This window comes from Stegostoma tigrinum, chromosome 3 (genome assembly GCF_030684315.1).
Source record: "Stegostoma tigrinum isolate sSteTig4 chromosome 3, sSteTig4.hap1, whole genome shotgun sequence".
Taxonomy (NCBI): Eukaryota; Metazoa; Chordata; class Chondrichthyes; order Orectolobiformes; family Stegostomatidae; genus Stegostoma; species Stegostoma tigrinum.
Window position 1 is genome coordinate 18,801,533 of NC_081356.1, and position 22,226 is coordinate 18,823,758.

Consider the following 22,226-nt stretch of genomic DNA (forward strand, 5'->3'; position numbering starts at 1 on the left):
TATATGATACTGAAATGAGTACCAGATTACTTACTTGCAAGCAGGTAATAACCCTCCTGCCATCCTGTTTTTTTTAAATTCCTTTTTCTCATTTCAGCCCACAATACAAAGAAATGAAAATCAGTTTTTTTTTACATTGTCATCACTAGGTATTTATTTTCAGTAGAAGCCTCAAGACAGTGAAAAGAAGTGAGTCACTAGCTAATTTCTTAGCCTCACATAAATGTTGAAGCTGTTCCCGAAACTAAGTCAAAACCTTATTGTTCATACAGCTTAGTACATCATGAAGTATATTCTTAAACTGAACTAACAGCTTGTGCAAGATTGACCTAGTCTGCGTCCTGTAGCTGAAATTGAAGGGGCAAAAAGTATGTACCATAGAAAGTTGCAGTTTCCTAGCGGAATTCAGTCTATTTGAAAGGAATGAAGAAAAAGTATTGTTGGGTCAATGTTATTCTTTCTTTTGTGAAGTAGTTTGTGTTAAGCAACCTTTTTTAGAAAAAAACCTGTGGGGTATGGACATCACTGGTTGACCAAAATTTGTTTCCTGTCCCTAGTTGCCCTTGAGAAAGTGGTGTTAATGTATTTGAGATAATTCCACAGAGGCTGGTCTTCCATCACCAAGTCATCCTTTATGTACACATACATAAAACTTGATGTTGGTCAGATTCCTTGGAGGCAGCTCTCAGAGTGAACAGAACCTCTGACACTCCCAATTACATCTGCCAGCCAGGACTCCCCGATTGATCCAGATTAACAGCCCCAGTCAGGGAACTCATATTCTATGAAGTCTGCCTGTGACCTGGTTACAATCACTGCAGTATTCAAAGAGGTGTGTAATAAAATAAATTTTCACCTTAGTCATGTGTGAGACCAAACATGTAAACTTTTTGTTTGCACACTATGAACCAAAGAAATTTTTTTCAAATAAAAATGCATTGTTTACATTGGGATGAACTTTGCATTTAATAGGGTAAGGGTTCCAAGCTACAACAAGGGAACATTTTCGTTCAAATTTTGATGTTTAAGTGGTGAGCGATGATGTGAGAATGCTGATGCTGTACCCAAACTATGCTACCTCTTTAACCAGAAAGAATTGCTGCAATGTGATTTTTATGGTTTGGAATGTGTTTACAATCTTTGTCTATGTGATAAAAGCTGCAGATTACTTTCTTTTGGTTCAGCACACAGAGCAGCATATCAATGATCCTCTGGTTTAATATACTGTCTATCGGAAGAGTTGAAGATGCCAAATTGAAAACAAAGCAAAGTCAAGTTTAGGGTTATTTAAACTTGATGTTGGGTCAATGATGTGCTCTTTATTACTTTTGTTTCCACAGCACCTTCACCAATTACCGTTGCGAAAAAGAAAACAGTCACAAAAAATAGCATCTCCTTGTCCTGGCAGGAACCAAATCGACCAAATGGCATCATACTGGAGTATGAGATCAAGTATTTTGAAAAGGTATGAGCAAACTGTTCAAAAAGAAACTGTGCTCATTGTTCCTGCTGTAAGCTTGTGTATTTTCCTCTTTCGTGATAAATACTGGTATAGATTTTTTGACAAACACTGTTGTTGGTATAGCAATTGATAATCACTGATGTTGGGTCAATGATTTATAACCACTGTCACTGAATTGTTGGTTCACAAGCATGGTTATAAATAAATTGGTTTATAAGAAATTAACATAAATTCAGATACCAATAAAGTCACATGCGCAGAACAATCGGAGCATATTTTTAAAAAAATTCTTAGTGGTTAAAAATGTCCCAGCAAAAGACATAAAATTGGTGGTTTACCAGATGAGTATTGCTGGTACCTTTGTAGTATTTACTACTTCTACCAGTATATGGTATAGGGTAAGGGGTGTTTGAGGTAGTTCACTGTTAATAATCCTGCTTTGACATTGATAATGGGAACAGCAGATGCTGGAGAATCCAAGATAACAAAGTGTGAAGCTGGATGAACACAGCAGGCCAAGCAGCATCTCAGGAGCACAAAAGCTGATGTTTCAGGACTAGACCCTTCATCAGAGCTCTGATCTGTGATCATCCAGCTTCACACTTTGTCATTTGCTTTGACATTGCTTTGCTTTGGGCTTAACCAGTGATCAGATGGAGGATACATCATTCATAGACTATTTACTGAAGAGTCATTGTTCATAGATAATAAGGTTTATTGCATGGCAGCATGAACTGCAAACACATTTGATCAGGTATAATTACTAGAATTTTAGAGAACAGGTACATTTTTTTTCTGCTCCTTCCAAATACCAGCTTAGAACTCCTTACTCCACCGGCAGATCATCTTGTGGCTTCAGTAAAATGGTGGACCCACAAGCATGAACATTGATCCTTTCAGAACCAACATTATAGTACACAATAGCAATATGAATATACATTATAGAGTTTCAACCATTTCTGGCTTGTTTTGTGAAGAAAGAGTAAAATCTCTTGCCCAACTGTCAATGGAGCAATGTCAGAAAATGCTCAAGTTTCTGCTATATGAAAGAAAAATTGTGAACGTGAGCAATAACTCAAGATCTGAGCAATGCCAGTTGATTGCTTCGGAACCTTCCTTTCTGACTGGAATGATCTTTGTTCTTTTTCACTTTCAAAAGTTGAATAGATCCTGAAGTCAATTGGCACGGGAGAGCAAAAGTGGCCAGGAGCATGTTGAGATCTAAGTCTGGGCCTCAATTAATTTATTCTTCCAATCCAGCAATGATTGCTTGTTAAATTGACACTCAGACCAGTCACCAATTAGGGAAATAGAAACTAGTGATATTAACTGGGATCTCTTAGGGCTAATCCCTATTAGTTGGCATGGATTAAAGTTGGAGATCATGGGTAGTGACGAGGTGATTTAGCGATGCAGAAGGTCGAATAGGAATCAGGCTTAACAGGAGAGAGAGAGAGAGAGAGATCGAGGCAATCAGGACTGGGGTCAGAGGTTTACTGTGAGATAAGTAAAAGAGACATGATCAGGAGGACAGAAGGCCAGAGATTGGATCTTGCCTGTGGTCATGACATCAAAAACATAATTACAGCTGCAACAAAATGAGTATTAAAGCTGACTTTTGCAGAAATTAGGTTAAAGTGTCTCTTAAGGTGTTAGAGAGAAGACTCTCGCAGCTCGGTGTCCACAAGAAATGCTGCAAAATGGCACCTATTGAACCAGCAATTTTCAGCAGAAATTTAATTGATAGCAGTGGAATTTTAATCTTGATCACTGATGTTACTCCATAAATGAAGTGACTAGCCACTCTGAACCACAAAACTCATGGCCAAGAAAATGGCAGCAACAGTATTTGCTGTTCTCTGTTTTAATTTTTTTGATGGAACTGCAAGTCCAAATCTTTCCTACTCAGTGTGGGCGCAGTCATTTAACATCGAGCCCCGTGACTTTGTTTATGGGAAAATGCAAGCCTGCCTTACAATAGTTGCTGCAGTCCAAAAAAAATCGATTCTCCAACCTTGTACTTGCATTGATCTTGCAAACAGCTGTTTCCTGATTAACAATGTGCATATTCTACTTAAATTATGTCATTAATCAGTGAACAATAATTACTCATTAAACAAAATGGTGCAGTGAGTTAAAATCCCATTCTCCCACAGGGCTTGGTGAAAATCTATTTACCAATAGGGTAAAAATCCTCTTTATGCGCTAGCTGTCAGGATGCTAGTCATGTGCCCTAGGTTTATTAGTTTATGACCAGAAGCAAAGATCTTGATCCTTACACCATTAAGGGAGTTTTGTTCTGCTTGTGGCTCTTCTGTACTGGCCTGAGGAATGTGAACATTGCTTACGAAGAATGGAAGAAATAACTTTTGTTACCATGGTTCTTCATGAGCTTAGAATTAATACTTACATTTTATCAAGAGAACGTGGAATTAAGGTGATTGACAAACGATCTGGAGGCCACAGGACATAATTGTCAGTATAACTTTTGTGTGTGCCGTAAGGGTTTGTGGCGATAACAGAACAAAATAAAGGAAGCATTTGTCAGAGCTAAATGTTGCTTTCGATGTAAAAATATTTGGTCATTATTACATGGCGATGCGATTCCAAGTAAAATGTTATTTTTAAATGATGCTGAGAAATGGCAGTTAGCAAAGGTAAAAATTGGGACCTTTACTGCTGTACTAGTTAGAGAAACATTTAACTAATAATCAACAAGTTGTAATGCTATTGTGAAATGACAGGCAAGATGTTCACTTATTTTGTATTCCAATATCTCTAAGGCCCAGGAGTCCAGCTACACTATCATTAAATCCAAAGAGACTGAGATTACTGTCGATGGCCTGAAACCCACCACGGTATACATCTTCCAGATACGTGCTCGCACAGCAGCAGGTTACGGGGGCTACAGCCGTAAATTTGAATTTGAAACCGGTCCAGTCTGTAAGTCATTTTATTTGCTGTCATTCCTGACAGTTGCTAAGAAAATTTCTGCAAATCAGTGAAGAATGTGAGCTTTGGCCAGCCTTGCCTTTGCAGTTAAACATTCTTTTAGAGAATCAATAAATTAAAGTGTCAGTCATTTTATGCGCAGCTTGGCTGAGCCCAGGTGCAAAGATTAAAAATGCAATCTGAGCAAATAATCACTTTAAATACTACATTAGGAGTCTGATGCAAGAGGAATGATGGTGGTAATAAATATGCATAGCAACTGAGACTTAGAGGTATTTCCATCAAGAAGTGAGAAATGAAGCTATTTGTGAAAGGTTCCAGTCAATTTCTGTGTTGGCACAGTTGAGATACATCAAGTCCAATACATGTACAAACAATTAAACACGCCAGTTCCTTTGAGAATGCGAAAGTCTCAAATTTTCTCTGTTGACCATCTATTTTTGAAGAGTAGTGAGGGTGCAGAAGAAGATCTTGAGAGGAATTTTCTCAGTGGCTTCTGTTTCAAATGGAGCTCCCTGGCCCCTTACTTACTGATAGTGCTCTGGCTAGCATGGTCTTCTTGGAGTTAGCCTTGTAACTGGATCTCTCCTGCTTGCTGTTCCATTAAAATATCAGGAGACTTGGGAGCTGCTGAGGTAGGTCAGAAAATGGCAAACCTCTTAATACAAGAGTGCCCTTGAAGGCACTTAGATATCTAAGGGGTATTAAGGGCCCTGGCCCAAAATGTCAGCTTTCCTGCTCCTCTGATGCTATCTGGTCTGCTGGGTTCCTCCAGCTCCACACCTTTTTGCCTTAGATATCTAAGTTGAAGGGCTAGAGCTATTGGGCTCTGACAGCCCTCCACCCTCCAGAATGCGATGTGGAAGTGCACTGATATTGCTTGCCCCTATATTCCCACCTCCTCCCACTCACAAGCTCACTATCATCGGGGCAGGAAAACCCAGCCTCTTGCTTCAGCCTCGACAAAAATCTGTTCTTCATTATGTAAATAACAGCAACTGAGCGATTTAAGGGCAGCCCCATGGCATCAGGCACCCGGGTTCGATTCCAGCCTTGGACCAGTGTTTGTGTAGAGTTTGGGCATTCTCCCAGTGTCTGAGTGGATTTCTTCCAGGTGCTCCAGTTTCCTCTCAGAGTCCAAAGATGTGCAGGTTAGGTGGATTGGCCATGCTCAATTGTCTCATGATGATAAGGATGTGCAGGCTATGTGGATTAGCCATGGGAAATGAAGGTTTCCGAAGATCGGGACACTGGTCGGAGGGTCAGTTCTGAACTGATCGACTTAATGGCCTTTACCTGTATTGTCAGAATTCTGTGATTGCTATAGCAACCAAGTTTACCATAGTTTGGGTGTTTTTAGCTGTCAGTGGTAGAGATTGTTCTAAGGAAAGAGTTATTGTGGGGCAGCTTAGTGAGAACACGCGCTACAAAACTGATGAATTTCATTACTTTTTTATATTTTTGTAGGATTTCTTTTAAAAATATTTCAGAGTTTGTGAGTTTTTTAAAAAATCACACATATTCTGGTTTTGAGCTGAGCTGCTACCCATTGGAGTTGGCCTAATATTTAAGATGGAAATGAGGAGGAATTTCTTCTTTGGAGAATGTTGTTAATTTTTAAGAGTTCTTTTCCCCAAAGAACAGTAGAGGTTCAGCCAGTGGAAATATTAAAAACTAACAGGTTTAGCTAAACTTTTGAACTGTGACGAGTCAAGGTTTATTTAGGGAGGGATGGGGAGGACACACTGCCAGGAAAATGAAGGTGACACATTAAAAAATGCTTGGTGAACCAAGTGACCTATTCTAGCTTCTATTTCTTTTGTCTGTATGTGTTAATATGGTGTAGTACACTTAACTGGATGCGTGCAGTTTCAACAGTACTCACGAACCTCAACATCATGCAAGAAAAAACAGCTTACATAATTGACATCCATCTATCACTTTAAATATTCACTTCCACCACAACTGGCGTGCACAGCTGTAATGTGTACTGTCTGTAAGATACACTGTAGCAATCATCAAGACTTCTTTGACAGCATCTTCTAGACCCCTCATCCTTTACTATCTGTCAAAAAGTCTCCAATGTCACAATAGCCTTCCACCATAGTTTACATTCCTCAACTCCCTGAAAATGGCAGGGGCCAGAGATTGCCACTACCATAACAGAGTTAGCAGCTATGTGCATGGTTTTAACCCACACTCTTCATAATGCAATATTACAGGAATAGAGGTAGGTATCTTGGAATTGTGTCCTTCCCACCTCTTTTCCCCACCATCTTATGCATGGCAAATCTATATCAGTCTGCCAAACCCATCCAAGATGCAATGAGAGAGCTTTGAATGAAGTTTTCTTAGGAATTGATGTTAAAATGCTTTTTTTGTTAAGTGATTAAGATTTTATTAGAAACTTAGAAAATTTGCTGTTGCAGAAAAAAAAATGTTTCATTCGTGCAAATTATCCTTTCATATCCCTAAAGCAGCACTCTGGCCATCTGCTGAATTCCAATGTTCACAGTAGAAGAATCTCTTCATTCAGTATTGTCAAGTTGAATATATTTCTGGCATAAAAATTTTTACTTTTTAATAAGATGTCTTTTAATAACTCTTAGCATGTCAGGATAGTTTCTTCGTGCGTTTGTGAAATTTGCATTTTCTTTTGTTTCCAGCCTTACCTGCCAGTGCTCAGAGTCAGGTGCCAATCATTGCAGTCTCCGTGGCAGTGGGCATGATCCTATTGGCAGTGGTGTCTGGCCTGTTACTTAGTGGAAGGTATGAAAAATACATTATCCTGCTAACATCGAGTGAAAAAGAAATCAGTTGTTGCAAGTAGAATTGTAAATTGCCAAATATTTATGTTGTTTAAACTTATTTAACAGTTAATTCTGTTCACTGACAAAACATTTATTAGGGACTGGGGAGAAAGCATTGGTTTCAAGTTTACTTGTTTTTTGCGAGTTTGCTTATAAAATCAGCATGTGGGTACTTTTATGGCCGAACTCTGGATGTGCATTTTTTCCAACCCATTGTGACAGCATTGCTATTACTGTCCTGATCGAAGACCTTCTGTCTGTGTGTTAGCTTATGTTGCTGGGAGTTAATTGCCATAAGGGGAAGTGAAGAATAATAATGTTAATGTCCTCAATTCCAATCTCTTTATAATACACCAAGGCTAACTTAGTAATAAAGCATAATATGTACCATGCATGTAGAATCACAGAATCCCTATAGTGTGGAAACAGGCCATTTGGCCCAATGAATCCACACCGACCCACTGAAGAACATCTCACCCAAACCCACCCTCTCCTTGCATTTCCCATGGTTGACCCACCTGGCCTGCACACCCTTGGACACTATAGGCAATTTAACATGGCCAATCCAATTAAATGCACATCTTTGGACTGTGGGAGAAAACCAGAGCACCTGGAGGAAACCACACAGACATGGGGGAGAATGTGCAAACTCCAAGAGTGGAATTGCAACTGGGTCCCTGGCACTGTGAGGCAGCAGTGTTAACCACTGAGCCACTGTGCCACCCATGTAGACTGTTTGACTTTGGCATGTGGAACCTGAAGAAACTTTTCAGGGAGACTACGTGAGTTACCGAATTTTAATTGGATTTCTTTTGCACATTGGTTCAACTGGAATGGGTTCTGATTATCTGAATTCCTTTATAGGTGACTAAGAGGGTTTTTTTTGGGCAAGTGCTCAGTTTGAATATTTTGTAGGGGAATGTGCTGATGTCCAATTTTAGTGGAAAAAGAAGAACACTGCAAAGTAGAGGAAAGGTGAGTGAGGCATATCCTACAATAAATTACAGCCCCTGGATACTGCTGCCATCCAAAGTTTCCTGCTAATAAAAATACCTGGGGAGATAACTGAAGTAGCTTTGGAGGCAAAAACAGCACGGAGGACTATTCCATGCAAAGCTCCTCAGTGAGAGATGCAAAGGCCATCTGAACTCATCGAATGTGTACTGAATAAAGAATAATAGAGGAATATTTATGATGAAATATGTGCTACTAAGGAAGAATTTTCACAAAGTTTTGCTAAGCCATCTGTTTTTAATACTACTCCTCCTGTTTTTTTGTGAACAAAAATGTATTCTTATTGCACAAAATTCCTTCTTGAGTTATGGGCGTGTACTCAATCAGTGATGCCTCTCATGAGAGAGGCTCATCCATTGTATTAAAGTAAAGTTGCAGATGAAATGATGAAATGGAATGACATTTCTGAGACAATCATTCGTTCACTACAAGGTGCAATGCATGTCTACAGTCAGGCTGTTTTTTGATATCGTGTTAATGAATCTTATTCCAACCACCATGTTCATGTTCTTTGTCCCACACAGAATCAGGGTTGTGTTGGGATTGGGTTCACCACCTCAGGCATCATGTCCAAGGCATGAAAGGAGGTAGGTGGATGCTAAGGTAGATGCTAAGAAGGACCACCTCATTGACTCAAATATCAGCGTAGTTAAAGACGATTACTTCCCTGTATCACACTGCGTGCTACTTCACACCTTTACATGCCCCCTCCATAATCACTGTGCATCTCCATTTCCATAGCCCTTCAAAACCACTTACCTAACATTCACCATATATATAGAATGAATGAACCCAATAAGAATATTGGGAAATCTTTGAAATGCTTACAAAACTGTTAAAATAAACAAACATCTGTTCAGACTGCACTTGAAAAATCACACTTCTTCTAGGACCTCAAAGAAACACTTTCATTTAAACCTCACTTGAATAAATCTAAAATCACTTCAATATTCATAAACGTGTTATAATAAGCAAATAGCCATTCACATGCACTGTTGCGATAATGCACTATGGCAGACCTCCATAGATGCTGCCTCTTACTGATTACTTACTGCAGTTGAAACATTTTGATCTCGGATCTATCTCAGTGGTAGCAGTTTCACCTGTAAAGATTATCATTTTATTGTTTGCACATCTGATTGGACTGAAATGGGGGAAAATGACAGTTTTAAAGCAAGGAGTATGGAAGAAATTGCTGCAATTTTAAAAGCACACTACAACGAATTTCAATGAGGCACGTTTATCCTGTTGCTTTGGAAGCTGTGTGGAAAGATGTCAATAGATGGCCTACTGCATGTGCGCGTGTGTGTGTCTTTGTGTATGTGTACAGAGTAAGATTTGGCCTGCAACAAATAGCTGATTGGTTTGTGCAGTTATGTCCAATCATGGGCGTCAAAGGCCATCAGCTTGATGTCAACTCTGGGGCTTCTGGATGTGAATGATACAGTGAGAAGCCTTTGGACCTTTAGTGTCTCTCTCTGCGGTAAAATATCTGAAATGGTAAACCTGGTTATTTTTTCCCACCAGCAAAGACATGTTACAGTTATGTACCAGTCACCTGTGCCTTCTGTAAAAAAGTGAAAAGAACCTGGATAAAACAGATTGAAGAGTTAAAGTTCTAGCATGCAAAGGAATTATCTCAGAGAATCCTTTGAACTGTGGTTCCCACAGTTTTTTCAATCTAACCATAAAACCAATGACTTTTTTTGTTTGTCTGCGTCTGGGCGAGTGCGACTAAAGTGTTCTGGGTTGATCGAGTAAGTACTGGAATAGGGGTAGAGAGAATAAGTAGTGGTGAGCACTTGGGGACCATTAACAATTCCTACAGAGCTGACAGTAGCTGCAAACTACAGTTCAGCTCTTAGTTAGCAGTGGTAAGACGTCTACAGATTGAAACCTTGGAATTTTGCTTCAGCTCAGTAGTAAAACATGGCCTCCATTGGAGATGGAGAATGAGGATTCCAACATTCCAGCCAACAGTTCTCTTAAATCTTAATCTGGAAAAGGTTCAACACAAACCATGGTCTAAAAGGACAATGAATTAGGTCATTGATTTAAAAAAAAGTCAGAAATTGCTGCAAAAGTTCAGCAGGGCTGGCAGCATTTGTGGAGAGAAATCAGAGTTAACATTTCGGATTCAGTGACCTTTCCTCAGTACTAGTTGATGCTTGTTTTTTTTTTTCTCCTGGTTGTTGCTACAATTCTACATTGTAAGTGTGTGGGGGTTTTGGAAGTGGTTTAGAGTTTTATCCAGTCAAATCGTAAGTTGAAACTTCTTGGTTGTTTACTTATGATTAGAATTTAGTCATTTTTGATAAATAATAATTCTTAAGCTCTCTGCATACTTTGATTGAACCTTTAACTCTTGTGATGACTGCAGTCTTACGAATCATTGCATTTTCCCAAGTGGGCCAAAACATCTCTTCATCCAGAGACCTCAAAATTAGGATCGATAATGTGCCAGCACAGGCCAATACTTTTTCCATGCAAGCCCAGTTAAAGCCCTCTTAAAGCCATTCTCCGCTGAAGTTACCACATGTACAACTGTGCTGTGGATGGAATGGTGACAATCTTAGTCCTTTAAACAAAGCAAGCATCCAAAGTCCAGCTGATTTGTTTTACTGTTACTGTTGCATAGTTAGTGGAAGTACCCTGTGATATTGTGAGAGGAGTTTTGCTGACATGTTAGTTTTTCAAGCAAGTGTTTTTGAACCCTAATAAGGTGTTCAGAGGAATTATTTGATCTGCCAGGAGAAAATCTGTTTGACAACGGAGACTGAAGTTGCAAACCCCACTTGGAGTACAGCATAACTTGGAAATGGAGAACAGCAAGGGGAAGCAATACTGAGAGGGAAAAGGCGGAGGGCTCTCAATGGGCCAAATAACTTCATGGACCACCTCATCCCCCAGGAATAGTGCCTCAGGCGCCTATATTTCAACTCGGAGGTGGCCCTCCACTGTGCCATTTTCTACAATGTGACCTGAAGCCACACAGCAGGGAGAGAGCAATGGTTTCAGTGGTCAGCAAGGTCCCTGCTGCCCTCAGATTATGCCAGTGGGTCCTTTCATGTCGGAAAGACAACATCAAATGTAATTACACTGTTCACTATTGTCCTACACTGAAACTCATCTACCTTCTGTCACACACGCCAAAACTACAGTGGCAACATACTGTAGGAACACAATGACAGGCAAAGTCACCCAAAAGACAGGAGTAGACAAGGATGACTGATTTCAACTTGTACATAATATGTCATGGTTCAATTTATAAATCTAGTTGTGCCTTTTTTTCATTTTGGTCAGTGTTATCAGCAGTGACAGAGGTGAGGCGAAGAGTTTTGGATTGTTGATGAATTGGTTATAATATCATACTCAAATTGATTCTTCATTTATAAGCTGAATAGAATGGTATTGTTTTGTTTGCAGCCTGGGTTTCTCTTCCTTATCCTCTTCCCACTTCTTGCAGGATGTTCTGTGCTGCTTGGTCTCTCTTGTCACACTAGATTCCAAGTGAAAGACACATCTCTGTGACCATGTCAAGGAGTAATTGATGTGTACAGAAAGCTTAAAGCCAACAGAAAAAAAATACTTGTGTACCTGCTACATCACACATTGTAGAGCTTTGCAACTTGTAACAACTATGGAAAAATGTGAATTGCAGTAACAACCAGAGAGAAAAAGGAAAAAAAAAAGTATCAACTAGCCCAGTTCATTATCCTTTGAGACATTATTATTGGATGATGGTTTTTCTGCTGGTGAACTTACTCAAGTTAAGACTGAAGAGATGGTGTTGGTTAGAATGTGAGAATCCTTAGTCTCCATCTCCAAAGGAAACCCATCTTTTACTACTGACCTAAAGTAAAATTCGTGTGTTTCAATCAGTCTTCGCACTGCTATTAAATACTAGCTGGTAGCTGACTGTCAGGTCTATAGGAATTGCTAGTTGTCCCCAAGCTCACACTCCATTATCTCATCTCTCCCTCTCTTACTCAAGTACCAGTTTTATCATGCCTACACCACCTTACTCTCACCCACCCAGTCCTAATTTCCCTTCCCCATTCCATGTTCCGCCTTTGTTTCCCCCACCTAAGTCCCAAACTTCTGACACTTTGTGCTTTTCCTTCTCATTTTGGACCCCAATCTTCCTTTCTCCCTCAGAAAACTGGCCATTTAAGTGCCCGTTAGAAATCCCATGGATTTTTTGGTGAAGAATAGGGGAGTTTGCTTCGCTGCCCTAATCAATAAAGTTGCCATAGTCCAAGAAGACCACAGGAATACTATCTCATTAGAGACTGGCTGGTGGTAAGTTCAACCTAAGGGTTTAGCACCTCATGTAAGGGGCCAAGTTGACAAGGTGGGACCTTCATGGGGACTTCAGCTGGTATGGGTATTGATCAGGTTGTTGGCCTCACCCTAGAAGGCAAACCAGCCATCTGAGCTAACTGAATACTCCTCCTTTCCCTCCCCAATCCCCACTACCATCCAATATGTCTTTCAAAACCAACGCTAAAACAGACTCATTGGTCATTTTTTCACATTGCTGTTTGTGAGACTGAGTCATTTACAAATTGGCTGTTGTTTTTTCCACTCGTTTCACCAGCAGATAGCATTCAAAGCACTTTGTTGTCAGTGAATCGCTTTAGGGGGTCTTCAGGAAGAATACTATGTAAAAGCAGATCTTCTTCTTTCATAGCTGCATTAGACATCATAAGATATTTATGTATTAACAAATATACAAACCTAATCCAGTTTGTCAACCTCAGAGACATATGTGTTTAGAACGTCTGCATTAGCACTGTGAGTACCAACTAAATTATTGAATTTGACTTAAATTGCAATCCTGTATTGTCTATATTTTTGAAGGATGCAGATTATGCATTTTGACTATTTTTAAGCCAGGTTACTTGTGAGAACCAGTGTTTTTCAGATGATTTACAACATCTTACGTACATCCTAATCTATTCACCTTGGTGAAAGTAATTGACTTAATCTTTAAGATAATGAATAATCATTTCTTGCCATGTTACATTAGATTGTTGGATAATAAGTTAACCAGATTTTCATGTTCAGCCATCAAACATTGTGGGCTGTGCCATTTTATTCCTTATCTCGTATATGATGGAAGATTACTCATGCACTAATTGATTACCAAAATGTAGCACACTTTTAATTAGTAAAATTTCCATTTTTAAATGTCTGTTATTCTCAATAGTAATTAAGTCGTAGTGTTACTTCTTCATGAGTTGAACCAACCTATCAATATACTGAGAGTATGTGAAAGTCGTGGGCAACTTGAATGTTGAAAGTTGAATTCTCATCAACCTGGTTTGTTGTGGGGAGATCAATTGATTCATAAAGACTTTGCAAGTGAAAATTTAATTTCAATATGGAGCCACTAAAGTAATAAAATATCTGTAAATGTGTTGATTTTAGGGAAATAGAACAAAATAGACCAGACGAACTGGGCTTCTCTTCTCTAGAGTTTTGAAGAATGAGGGGTGATCCCATTGAAACCTACAAAATACATTAAGTGATAGAGAGGATAGTTGCAGGAAAGTTGTTTCCTCTGGTTGGAGAACCTCGAGTTGCAGGGCGCAATTTAAAAATAAAGGGGACAATGTTTAGGACTGAGGTGGGGGAAATCCTTTTCTTCTCAGATGTTGGTGAATCTTGAGAATTATCGGCCCCAGTGAGTTGTAGAAGCTCAGTCCTTGAGAATATTTTTGATTGTCAACAAAATAAAAACTTATCATGGAATCCTTGCATAACAGAAAGAGGCCATTCGGCCAATCCAGCCTGCACTGACCCAAACCTGCCCAGGCACCTCATCCCCATGACTCTGCTTGGATTTTTTTTTAACCATGGCCAACCCACCCAACCTACACATCTTTGGACTTTGAAAGGAAACCACCCAGAGGAGACCACACAGACATGGGAAGAATGTGCAACCACCACACAGAGAGTCAACCGAGGCTGGAATTCGACTTGTGTTCCTGGCACTCTGAAGCAGCAGTTCTAACCACTGAGCCAACATGCAGCTGGTCAATATCAAGGACTATAGGGAGCATGGGTAAAAGGCAATGAAGTGCTTGCTCAACAATTGTCATGTTAAAATGACAGGGTAGGCTGGATGGGCTGAATGGCCTGGCTCTGTTCCTAAAACAATTAGAATGACAGTTCAGTTTTTTGGAACAACAAACAGTGCGATTAATTTCTTTTTACAGATTTTTTTTCCCTGATCTGGAAACTTAATTTGGATGATTTGTAAGTAGTTTTCTTGAATCATAGAATCCCTATAGTGTAGAAAGTTGCCATTTGGCCCAAGAAATCTGCACTGATTGTCCGACCAGCATCCTACCCACATTCACCTCCCTGCCCTATCCCTGTATTACCATGGCTACTCCACCTAGCCAGCAGATCCCTGGTCAGTACAGAGCAATTTAGCATTATCAGTCCACCTAGTTTGCACATCATGGGTTGTGAGAGCAAACCCACGCAGACATGGGGAGAATGTGTAAACTCAACACAGACAGTTGTCCAACCCAGGTCCCTGATGCTATGTGGCAGCAGTGCTAATTACTGAGCCACCCTTACACAAGTAGATTTGAAATCTATGAAATGGTCTGAGCCCAGAAATAGAGTTAACGCAAAGAGAGCTACTAAATGGCCAAGATGGATTTATCTCTACAGGATCGAGGTGCACCACATAAGGTGATAGAAGAGTAGGTGACTTAAAAACATTGCCAAAGAGATAGATTGTTAGGATTATCTGAAGAGAGGAAAGTAAGGTAAATAGGTGAAAAGGTTGAGAGATGGAACTTCAAGGCTCAGGGTTGAGGCAGCTGAAGGTACAACTACATGGTGGCATAATTAAAATCAAGAATGGTCAAAAGGCCAGAATTAGAGGTCAGGAGATATCTGAGTGTTGTACGGCTAAAGGAAATTACAGAGATAGCGAAGGGTCAGGAATGGAAGGATTTGCAAACACAGATGGGAATCTTAAAATCGAGATGTAGTTTAACTAGGGATTGAAGTAGGCCAGCAAGCACATTGCTGATAAGTGAACAGCTTTTGGTGCACATTAGGAGATAGGCAGCAGAATTTTGAATGACTTTAAGTTTGCAAAAGAGTAAAATGTGGGAGGCTGTTTAAGAATGCATTAGAGTGATCAACCTTAGAGGTAACAGAGGCATAAATGCAAGATAGTTCAAGCTATATTCTTGCAAAAAAACTGGTTTAGTCAAGTCTAAACCTCCCTGAATGGTAAACAGGATCTGAATTAAAGTAAAGAAAAAGAACTATGCTTTTTACACATGTTAAACATTGGAGAAGCAGGTTGATTCGAGAAAGCTCAGAGGGGAAATAAAAAACAAATCAGAAAAGGAAAAAGAGAGTATATGAAAAGAGATTGGCAGCTGGCTTGAAGTGGAATCTCAAAATCTTTAATAAGCATAATATTAGTGAATGTGCAGTAAAAAGAGGCATAGTGCTGATTAGGGGCCAAAAAGCAGATTTAAATAGGAGAAAGAAGGAATTGCTGAGCTATTAAATGAAGATTTTGGAACTGATTTTTTTGCACTGTAAGATGAGCAGCTGGAGATATATGACCAGTAAGACACCCAAAGCTTCTGTCTTTATTAAGGAAAAATATGCTGACCAGAGCATGGTGAAAGAGGAGGCAATAAATGCTCAGGAAGAATCTTTCAAAAGGATAAGAAGTAGATACTGAACAGACTATCTCCATTTAACGTTGACTAAAACACCAAGATTGGATGGGATGCATCCATCGGTGAAGAAAATGAGAATGGAAATTGTTGAGCCATTGACTTTTTCTAGGGCTTCCTAGGCTTTGGAGGTGGTGTTAGAGGATTGGACAATTTATGTTCTTGTTCAAAAAGAGGCGTAGAGATAAGCCAAGCAACTACAAGCTAATTAGTTTACTGTCGGTGGTTGGAAGGCTTGTCAAAACAGTTTGGGACAAAAATTAATATCTGCATGGACATTAATTTCAAATCATTTAAAAAAAGCTGGCATTTGACTGTGAAGAGAAAATTGTGTGTTGAATTTTTTTGAAATGGTAACAGAGAGGTTTGAGGATAATACTGTTGATGTGACGGTCTTGAACTTTCAAAATGCATTTGATACAGTGCTGCACAACAGAATTGTCAGGAAAGTTATCGTTCATGGAATAAAAAAGACATTAGCAGCATTTATTATGTTAGTTGAGTGACAGGAAAGAGACAGTAATAATTATCACGTGATTTTCAGGATGGAGAACAGTTTGTTCAACAGGTGTCGTTATCGAGATAATTTCTTCCTGATATATGTAAATGACTTAGTACTTTGTGTACTGACCCTCAACCTTACCCTATCGCAGGATACAAATTCATAGCTTACAACTTTCTGTGAGGAGGATAGTGTAGAACTTAGAAAGGAACAAAGACAATTTGGAGGAATGCAAGTGTAAGTAGCAGATGAAGTTCAATGTCGAAGGCTTTAATGATCCATTTTGTTAGGATGAACACGGAGGCACAATGGAAAGTAAAGATTGCAGTTCTAAAAGGGGTGCAGAAGTGGATGATCCTGAACATGTAAGTGTATTAGTCTTTGAAGGTGGTAGGATGGGTTGAGAGTTTAATTCGTAAAGGATGTAGCATCTAAGGCATCATTAATGGGAGTATATAAGACAAACAAAGGACAGTTTAATCAATGATAATGGGAACTGCAGATGCTGTAGAATCCAAGATAACAAAGTGTGGAGCTGGATGAACACAGCAGGCCAAGCAGCATCTCAGGAGCACAAAAGTTGACGTTTCGGGCCGAGATGCTTCATCAGAGAGGGGGATGGGGTGAGGGTTCTGGAATAAATAGGGAGAGAGGGGGAGGCGGACCGAAGATGGAGAGAAAAGAAAGTAGGTAGAGAGGAGAATATAGGTGAGGAGATAGGGAGGGGATAGGTCAGCCCAGGGAAGACAGGCAGGTCAAGGAGGTGGGATAAGGTGGTAGGTAGGAAATGGAGGTACAGCTTGAGGTGGGAGGAAGGAATGGGTGAGAGGAAGAACAGGTTAGGGAAGCGGATACAGGCTGGGCTGGTTTTGGGATGCAGTGGGGGGAGGGGACGAGCTGGGCTGGTTTTGTGATGCAGTGGGGGGAGGGGAAGAGCTGGGCTGGTTTTGGGATGCAGTGGGGGAAGGGGAGATTTTGAAGCTTGTGAAGTCCACATTGATACCATTAGGCTGCAGGGTTTCCAAGCGGAATATGAGTTGCTCATCCCGCCTCCTTGACCTGTCCGTCTTCCCTGGACTGACCTATCCCCTCCCTACCTCCTCACCTATACTCTCCTCTCTACCTATCTTCTTTTCTCTCCATCTTCAGTCCGCCTCCCCCTCTCTCCCTATTTATTCCAGTTCCCTCTCCCCATCCCCCTCTCTGATGAAGCGTCTAGGCCCGAAACGTCAGCTTTTGTGCTCCTGAGATGCTGCTTGGCCTGCTGTGTTCATCCAGCTCCACACTTTATTATCTTGGACAGTTTAATCAACCTAGCTGGAACACTGTGTCCAGTTCTGGGTGCTGCACTTTAGGGAAGATATCACATGTGGGAAATATTGCAGAAGAGGTTTAAACAAATGTTTCCAAGTATGAGCAACTCCAGAGATGAAGTTATTGGAGAAGTTGGGATAGTTTTCCTTTGAGAAGGCTGAAAGGAGATTTAATAGAGATATTCAAAACCATGAAATGCCTGGGCACTCATAGAATTGAGAACAAAGGGACCCAGTTTTAATGCATTTGCAAAATATAAAAGTGACATGGAAAATTTCACATAGCAAATCAAAATTCATGGAAGTATTGGCTAAAATGCAGTGGAGGCAAGTTCAGTACGAGCATTCAAAATGCAATTAGACAGCTGTCTGAAAAGGAGGAATCTGTAGGAAACAGAGAGCAGGCAGAAGAATGGCACCAGATAAATTGCTCATTTGGAGAGCTGGTGCTGATATAATGGTCTGAATGGCTCCCTTTTATGAAGTAGCAATTGTGAGATTCTATTCACCTGAGAATTTGACGCAGACAAATACATTTTCTCAGTTAAAAATGAACAATTTGTGCTTCACAGTTCAAACAGTTAAAATGCTTATGTTTGATCACATTTTAACAATTTTATTGTTAACATGTCATGCTACATTTTTAGAATTTTTAATGGACAAAAGATGGAAGGAGAAGGAGCTGACATTTTTCTTCCACTGACCTTTCACTGTTATAGAGTGGTGGTAACAAAATTCTTTCTCTCTCTCTCGCTCTCACTCTCTATTTCTGTCTTTTCCCCCATTATTAATAGTAGAGCTAAAAGAACAGATATTAATGATGCTCGATGAGCTAATTTGACCATATTAATCTGCTACCTTCAAATGTCATGCCTAATACACCAGGTAATATGCAATTATCACTTAATGCTACAAATGAAATGGAATAATTCAGCACAACCACTTATCTAGTTGAAGTGAAAATGAAAGGTACAGGTGATAATATATCATATGGAGATAGTAAGACCTGCAGATGCTTAAGTCAATGTCAATACAGTGTAGAGCTGGAGGAACACAGCAGACCAGGCAACATCAGAGGAGCAGAAGAGTCGACATTTTGGCCTAAACTTTAGTCAGGACTGTGCATCAGATATATCATTCACCTTTCTCAATAAACACTTATTTCCAATGGATTTACTTTTCCAGTCTGCCTCTACTGTACCTCCCTCATAGTTTTATTGAAACTAAAGATATAACTTGGGTATGAAATTTGGAGAAGATAGTTTTCAATGTAACAAACTGATTTATGATAGCCGTCTAGATTCAGACTTACTTACATCTTTTTAACTTTTCAAAAACAACGCCAGAATCACACTAGCATCTCAGACACATTGAGGGCTGTTCTCCATGTGTTGCTCTTGTTTTCTTTATGTCCTGTGTAAAATTCAATGGGTAATAAAACTATTCTTTGAAGCCTTCAGAGAAAAGATCCTGAAAAGATTGATGTGAAATAGGAGAAAACCTCATACTTGACCTTCAAACAAAACGTTCCTGCCATGTCCCTTGAATGAAGACTAAACAGAGACCCTATGGCATTCCATCTCTGCTGCGGTTTTATATTGCGCATTATTGCAAAGATCCTGTTGTGTGTGCTGGGTGACATTAATTTTACTGCTGGGGATATTTTTCAAATATAGTCTAATCTCTTATACAGCTGTAGCTTTTTGTGTAGAAGGATCTCCAGAGACGCATCGCTGCCAAGCATGATTTTGCTGCTGAAAGCCAGAATAACAGAACAGAGGAGGTCTCACTGACGAATGCCATCCATAACTGGTTTCTGTCTAACTTACAAGTTGAATTGGGAAGTGCATGATTAATGGATGTTGTCTTATTTGCTTTAACCTAGGCGGTGTGGATACAGTAAAGCTAAACAGGATCCAGATGAAGACAAGATGCATTTTCACAACGGTCACAGTAAGTCAGATAAAACAATCTATCCTGTGGGTTTCGGGAATTTGGGGGGAAAGTAATTTGCAAAAGTTCAATTAGAGTTCACTTTTGAACATTTGGCTTCAAATAAAAGAAAATAGGGATGTTCTATTCTTGCTGTGTATCCGTTGACTTTTACAAGGTTATGTTACAGCTTGCATACGGAATGCCTTAGAACATGCGGTTTTTTAGACTAATCCTTCTACGGTATTTTGCTGAAATCCCTACAGCTAGAAAACAGGAGCAGTAATGGTAATAAAGTATACTTTATTCATGCTATACTCATGTTACCAGAGTCTATTCTTTCCAACTCAAAAGACGCAAGCTTAAATCCTCTGAAAGATAACTCTCGTCTTGTGAGAGCCGATGTTGAAATGTTTATTGGCAGGCCAAATTTTTCAGTTTAAAGGCCCCAAATATTTGCAATTGCTCCAAAGAATTAAGGGTCTATTTTTGCTTCAAAGTTTCCTCACTGAGTCTCAACTTGTTGTTAGTAAAGTTAGATCACAACTGAATGAAAAATGAATACTGGCGATTGTGGGTCCGAACAGTTGGTCCAAGCTGGAATTAGCAATTAAAGTTGTAGCCCAGCCCTAAAGGCAGACGGGGCTTTAAAAGCCTGAAAGCCAAATCAAATTTCAGTGTCTTGGGCCCAGAAGCTAGATTGAGAATTCAGCGTAATAGTGGCAGGGTGCTGCATTAATGCTGACTTTTGAATACATTGTAAAGGCCCTTTCTGATGGATCTAAATACCCAAGGCACATTTCAAAGAGTAGCATGTAGTTCTCTTGGTTCCTTTGATCAACATTTATCCACGAACCAAAACCTCAAGAATAATTTACCAGCTCATTTTTCTCAATGCTGCCTTTGAGTTTTTGATGCATTCTCCATATTACAATAGTGACTATATTTCATTGTGCAATACTGGAGATGTCCAAAAGTCAAGGAAGGATGATATAAATGCATGCTTTTCCATCCATCCTGATAAATCATGACCATTGTTGTTGAGTTCAAACACTTCCATCTTTTACCTGCATCTATAAACTGAAATTTATAAATTGCATGAACAACTTTCTAAGTAAGTGAAGACGAGATAATTTTGAATTGGCAACTCCAAGCTATTGTGCGCTTCTCATATGGTCCAAGCTAAAAATTGAACTGATGTACAAGTGTTGAACAATTGAAGCTTCTTACGTATGGATGCACCACCACTGTAAGTTCAGCATCCTTTATGTGCATCTTGCAGAGCTTTTACTCATTCTCCCAGTTTTCAGTCTTCAAGTGAACTAGATATATGTCATTCAATTAAGTATCAAGTGCGTGATCTTCAAAGTCATGTCAGCACCATTTGCTTTTCCATGACTTTTATTGTAATTATGCGTTGGTGAAATTTTTACACTATTATTCTTGCCTTGATTTTTTAAAATGTTTGCTTTTTTTGGTTTCTCATTGCATTCTCTACTTTCTCCAAGTTGTATTTTGCCAGCTATTCTTACTTCTGAAGTATCATAACATCTTCATGTTTATCTTGCGACGAATATGTCATTGAGATCTGATCGTTCTTTCATTAATTCTGCCTCTGTAAACAAGCTAAACTTTGCAATGTATTTCACCCGGGCCTGGAACAGAATGATGAAAGAGGTGTTGCTCATTCTTAGTCCGCAGATACCAAGGATGACCTCCGTGCAACACTGTATATTTTTCTGTCACTTACATGTATCTGTTCATCAGTTAACTGAACTAGATTATAATGAGGTAAAAATAATTCAGACACGATATGACATATGCAGTGATCATGTCTACCATGCCATCTGAAATGCCTTGAGTAGGCTCACTGCCAATAGTCATACTTATAGGCTGAATTACTGATACCAAGTGGGGAAGGATGTATTTGGAAGAGAAAAAGCTCAATCTTAATAAGGAAGTTTATTACATAGTACTCAGTATATTACATCTGAGTTATACATGAGGCCTCAGGCTATGTTTAAAAGGTAGTACATACTGATTAGCTGCATTAAATTTAGCACTTAGAACTAGTTAACTCCTTATAGGGACACCTGTCTACAACCTGATGCGTGGAACTGATCTTATAATGTCAGTAAACCCCTTCAGGCCCTAACTGACTTTCAATAATTTAGCAGAGTTTTTTTTTGATTATGAAATTCTTTAAAAGTTGTTTTAAATAAGTAAAGAATGTTTGTTTACCAAATTTATTTACCATGGCATAAAGTGCCTGCCTTTATTAATGCTGGCAACACAGTTATGTTAGAAATCCGCTGCTTGAGAAAGAAACATTCAGGTTCAGTTCATCACCATATTTTAATCATGGTGGATACTTGACTCTCTGAATGGACTTTTCAGAGGAGATACTCTGGTATTGATGTTGCTGTTGAATGTTGGTTATCCTTGGGCAATTAATTCATCAAATCATGTCAGAGAAGATTGCTGTATCAGTGAGCGAAGAAATCATCTTTTGATGTT

The 22,226-nt window shown here is 39.5% G+C and overlaps 1 protein-coding gene across 7 annotated transcripts in view; it reads left to right on the forward strand.

Moving 5' to 3' along the window:
* Positions 1-22,226, forward strand: part of LOC125450691 (ephrin type-A receptor 5-like) — a 313,119-nt gene that overhangs the window by 226,776 nt on the left and 64,117 nt on the right. For 5 of the 7 annotated variants that reach the window (XM_059643652.1, XM_059643659.1, XM_059643671.1 and 2 more), the window contains 5 exons: positions 1,341-1,465; positions 4,246-4,405; positions 7,081-7,183; positions 8,763-8,825; positions 19,663-19,730. In XM_059643652.1, the coding sequence (XP_059499635.1) occupies positions 1,341-1,465; positions 4,246-4,405; positions 7,081-7,183; positions 8,763-8,825; positions 19,663-19,730 (519 nt within the window). The remainder of the gene's footprint in view (positions 1-1,340; positions 1,466-4,245; positions 4,406-7,080; positions 7,184-8,762; positions 8,826-19,662; positions 19,731-22,226) is intronic. The other 2 variants (XM_059643658.1, XM_059643679.1) reach the window with 1 other exon arrangement.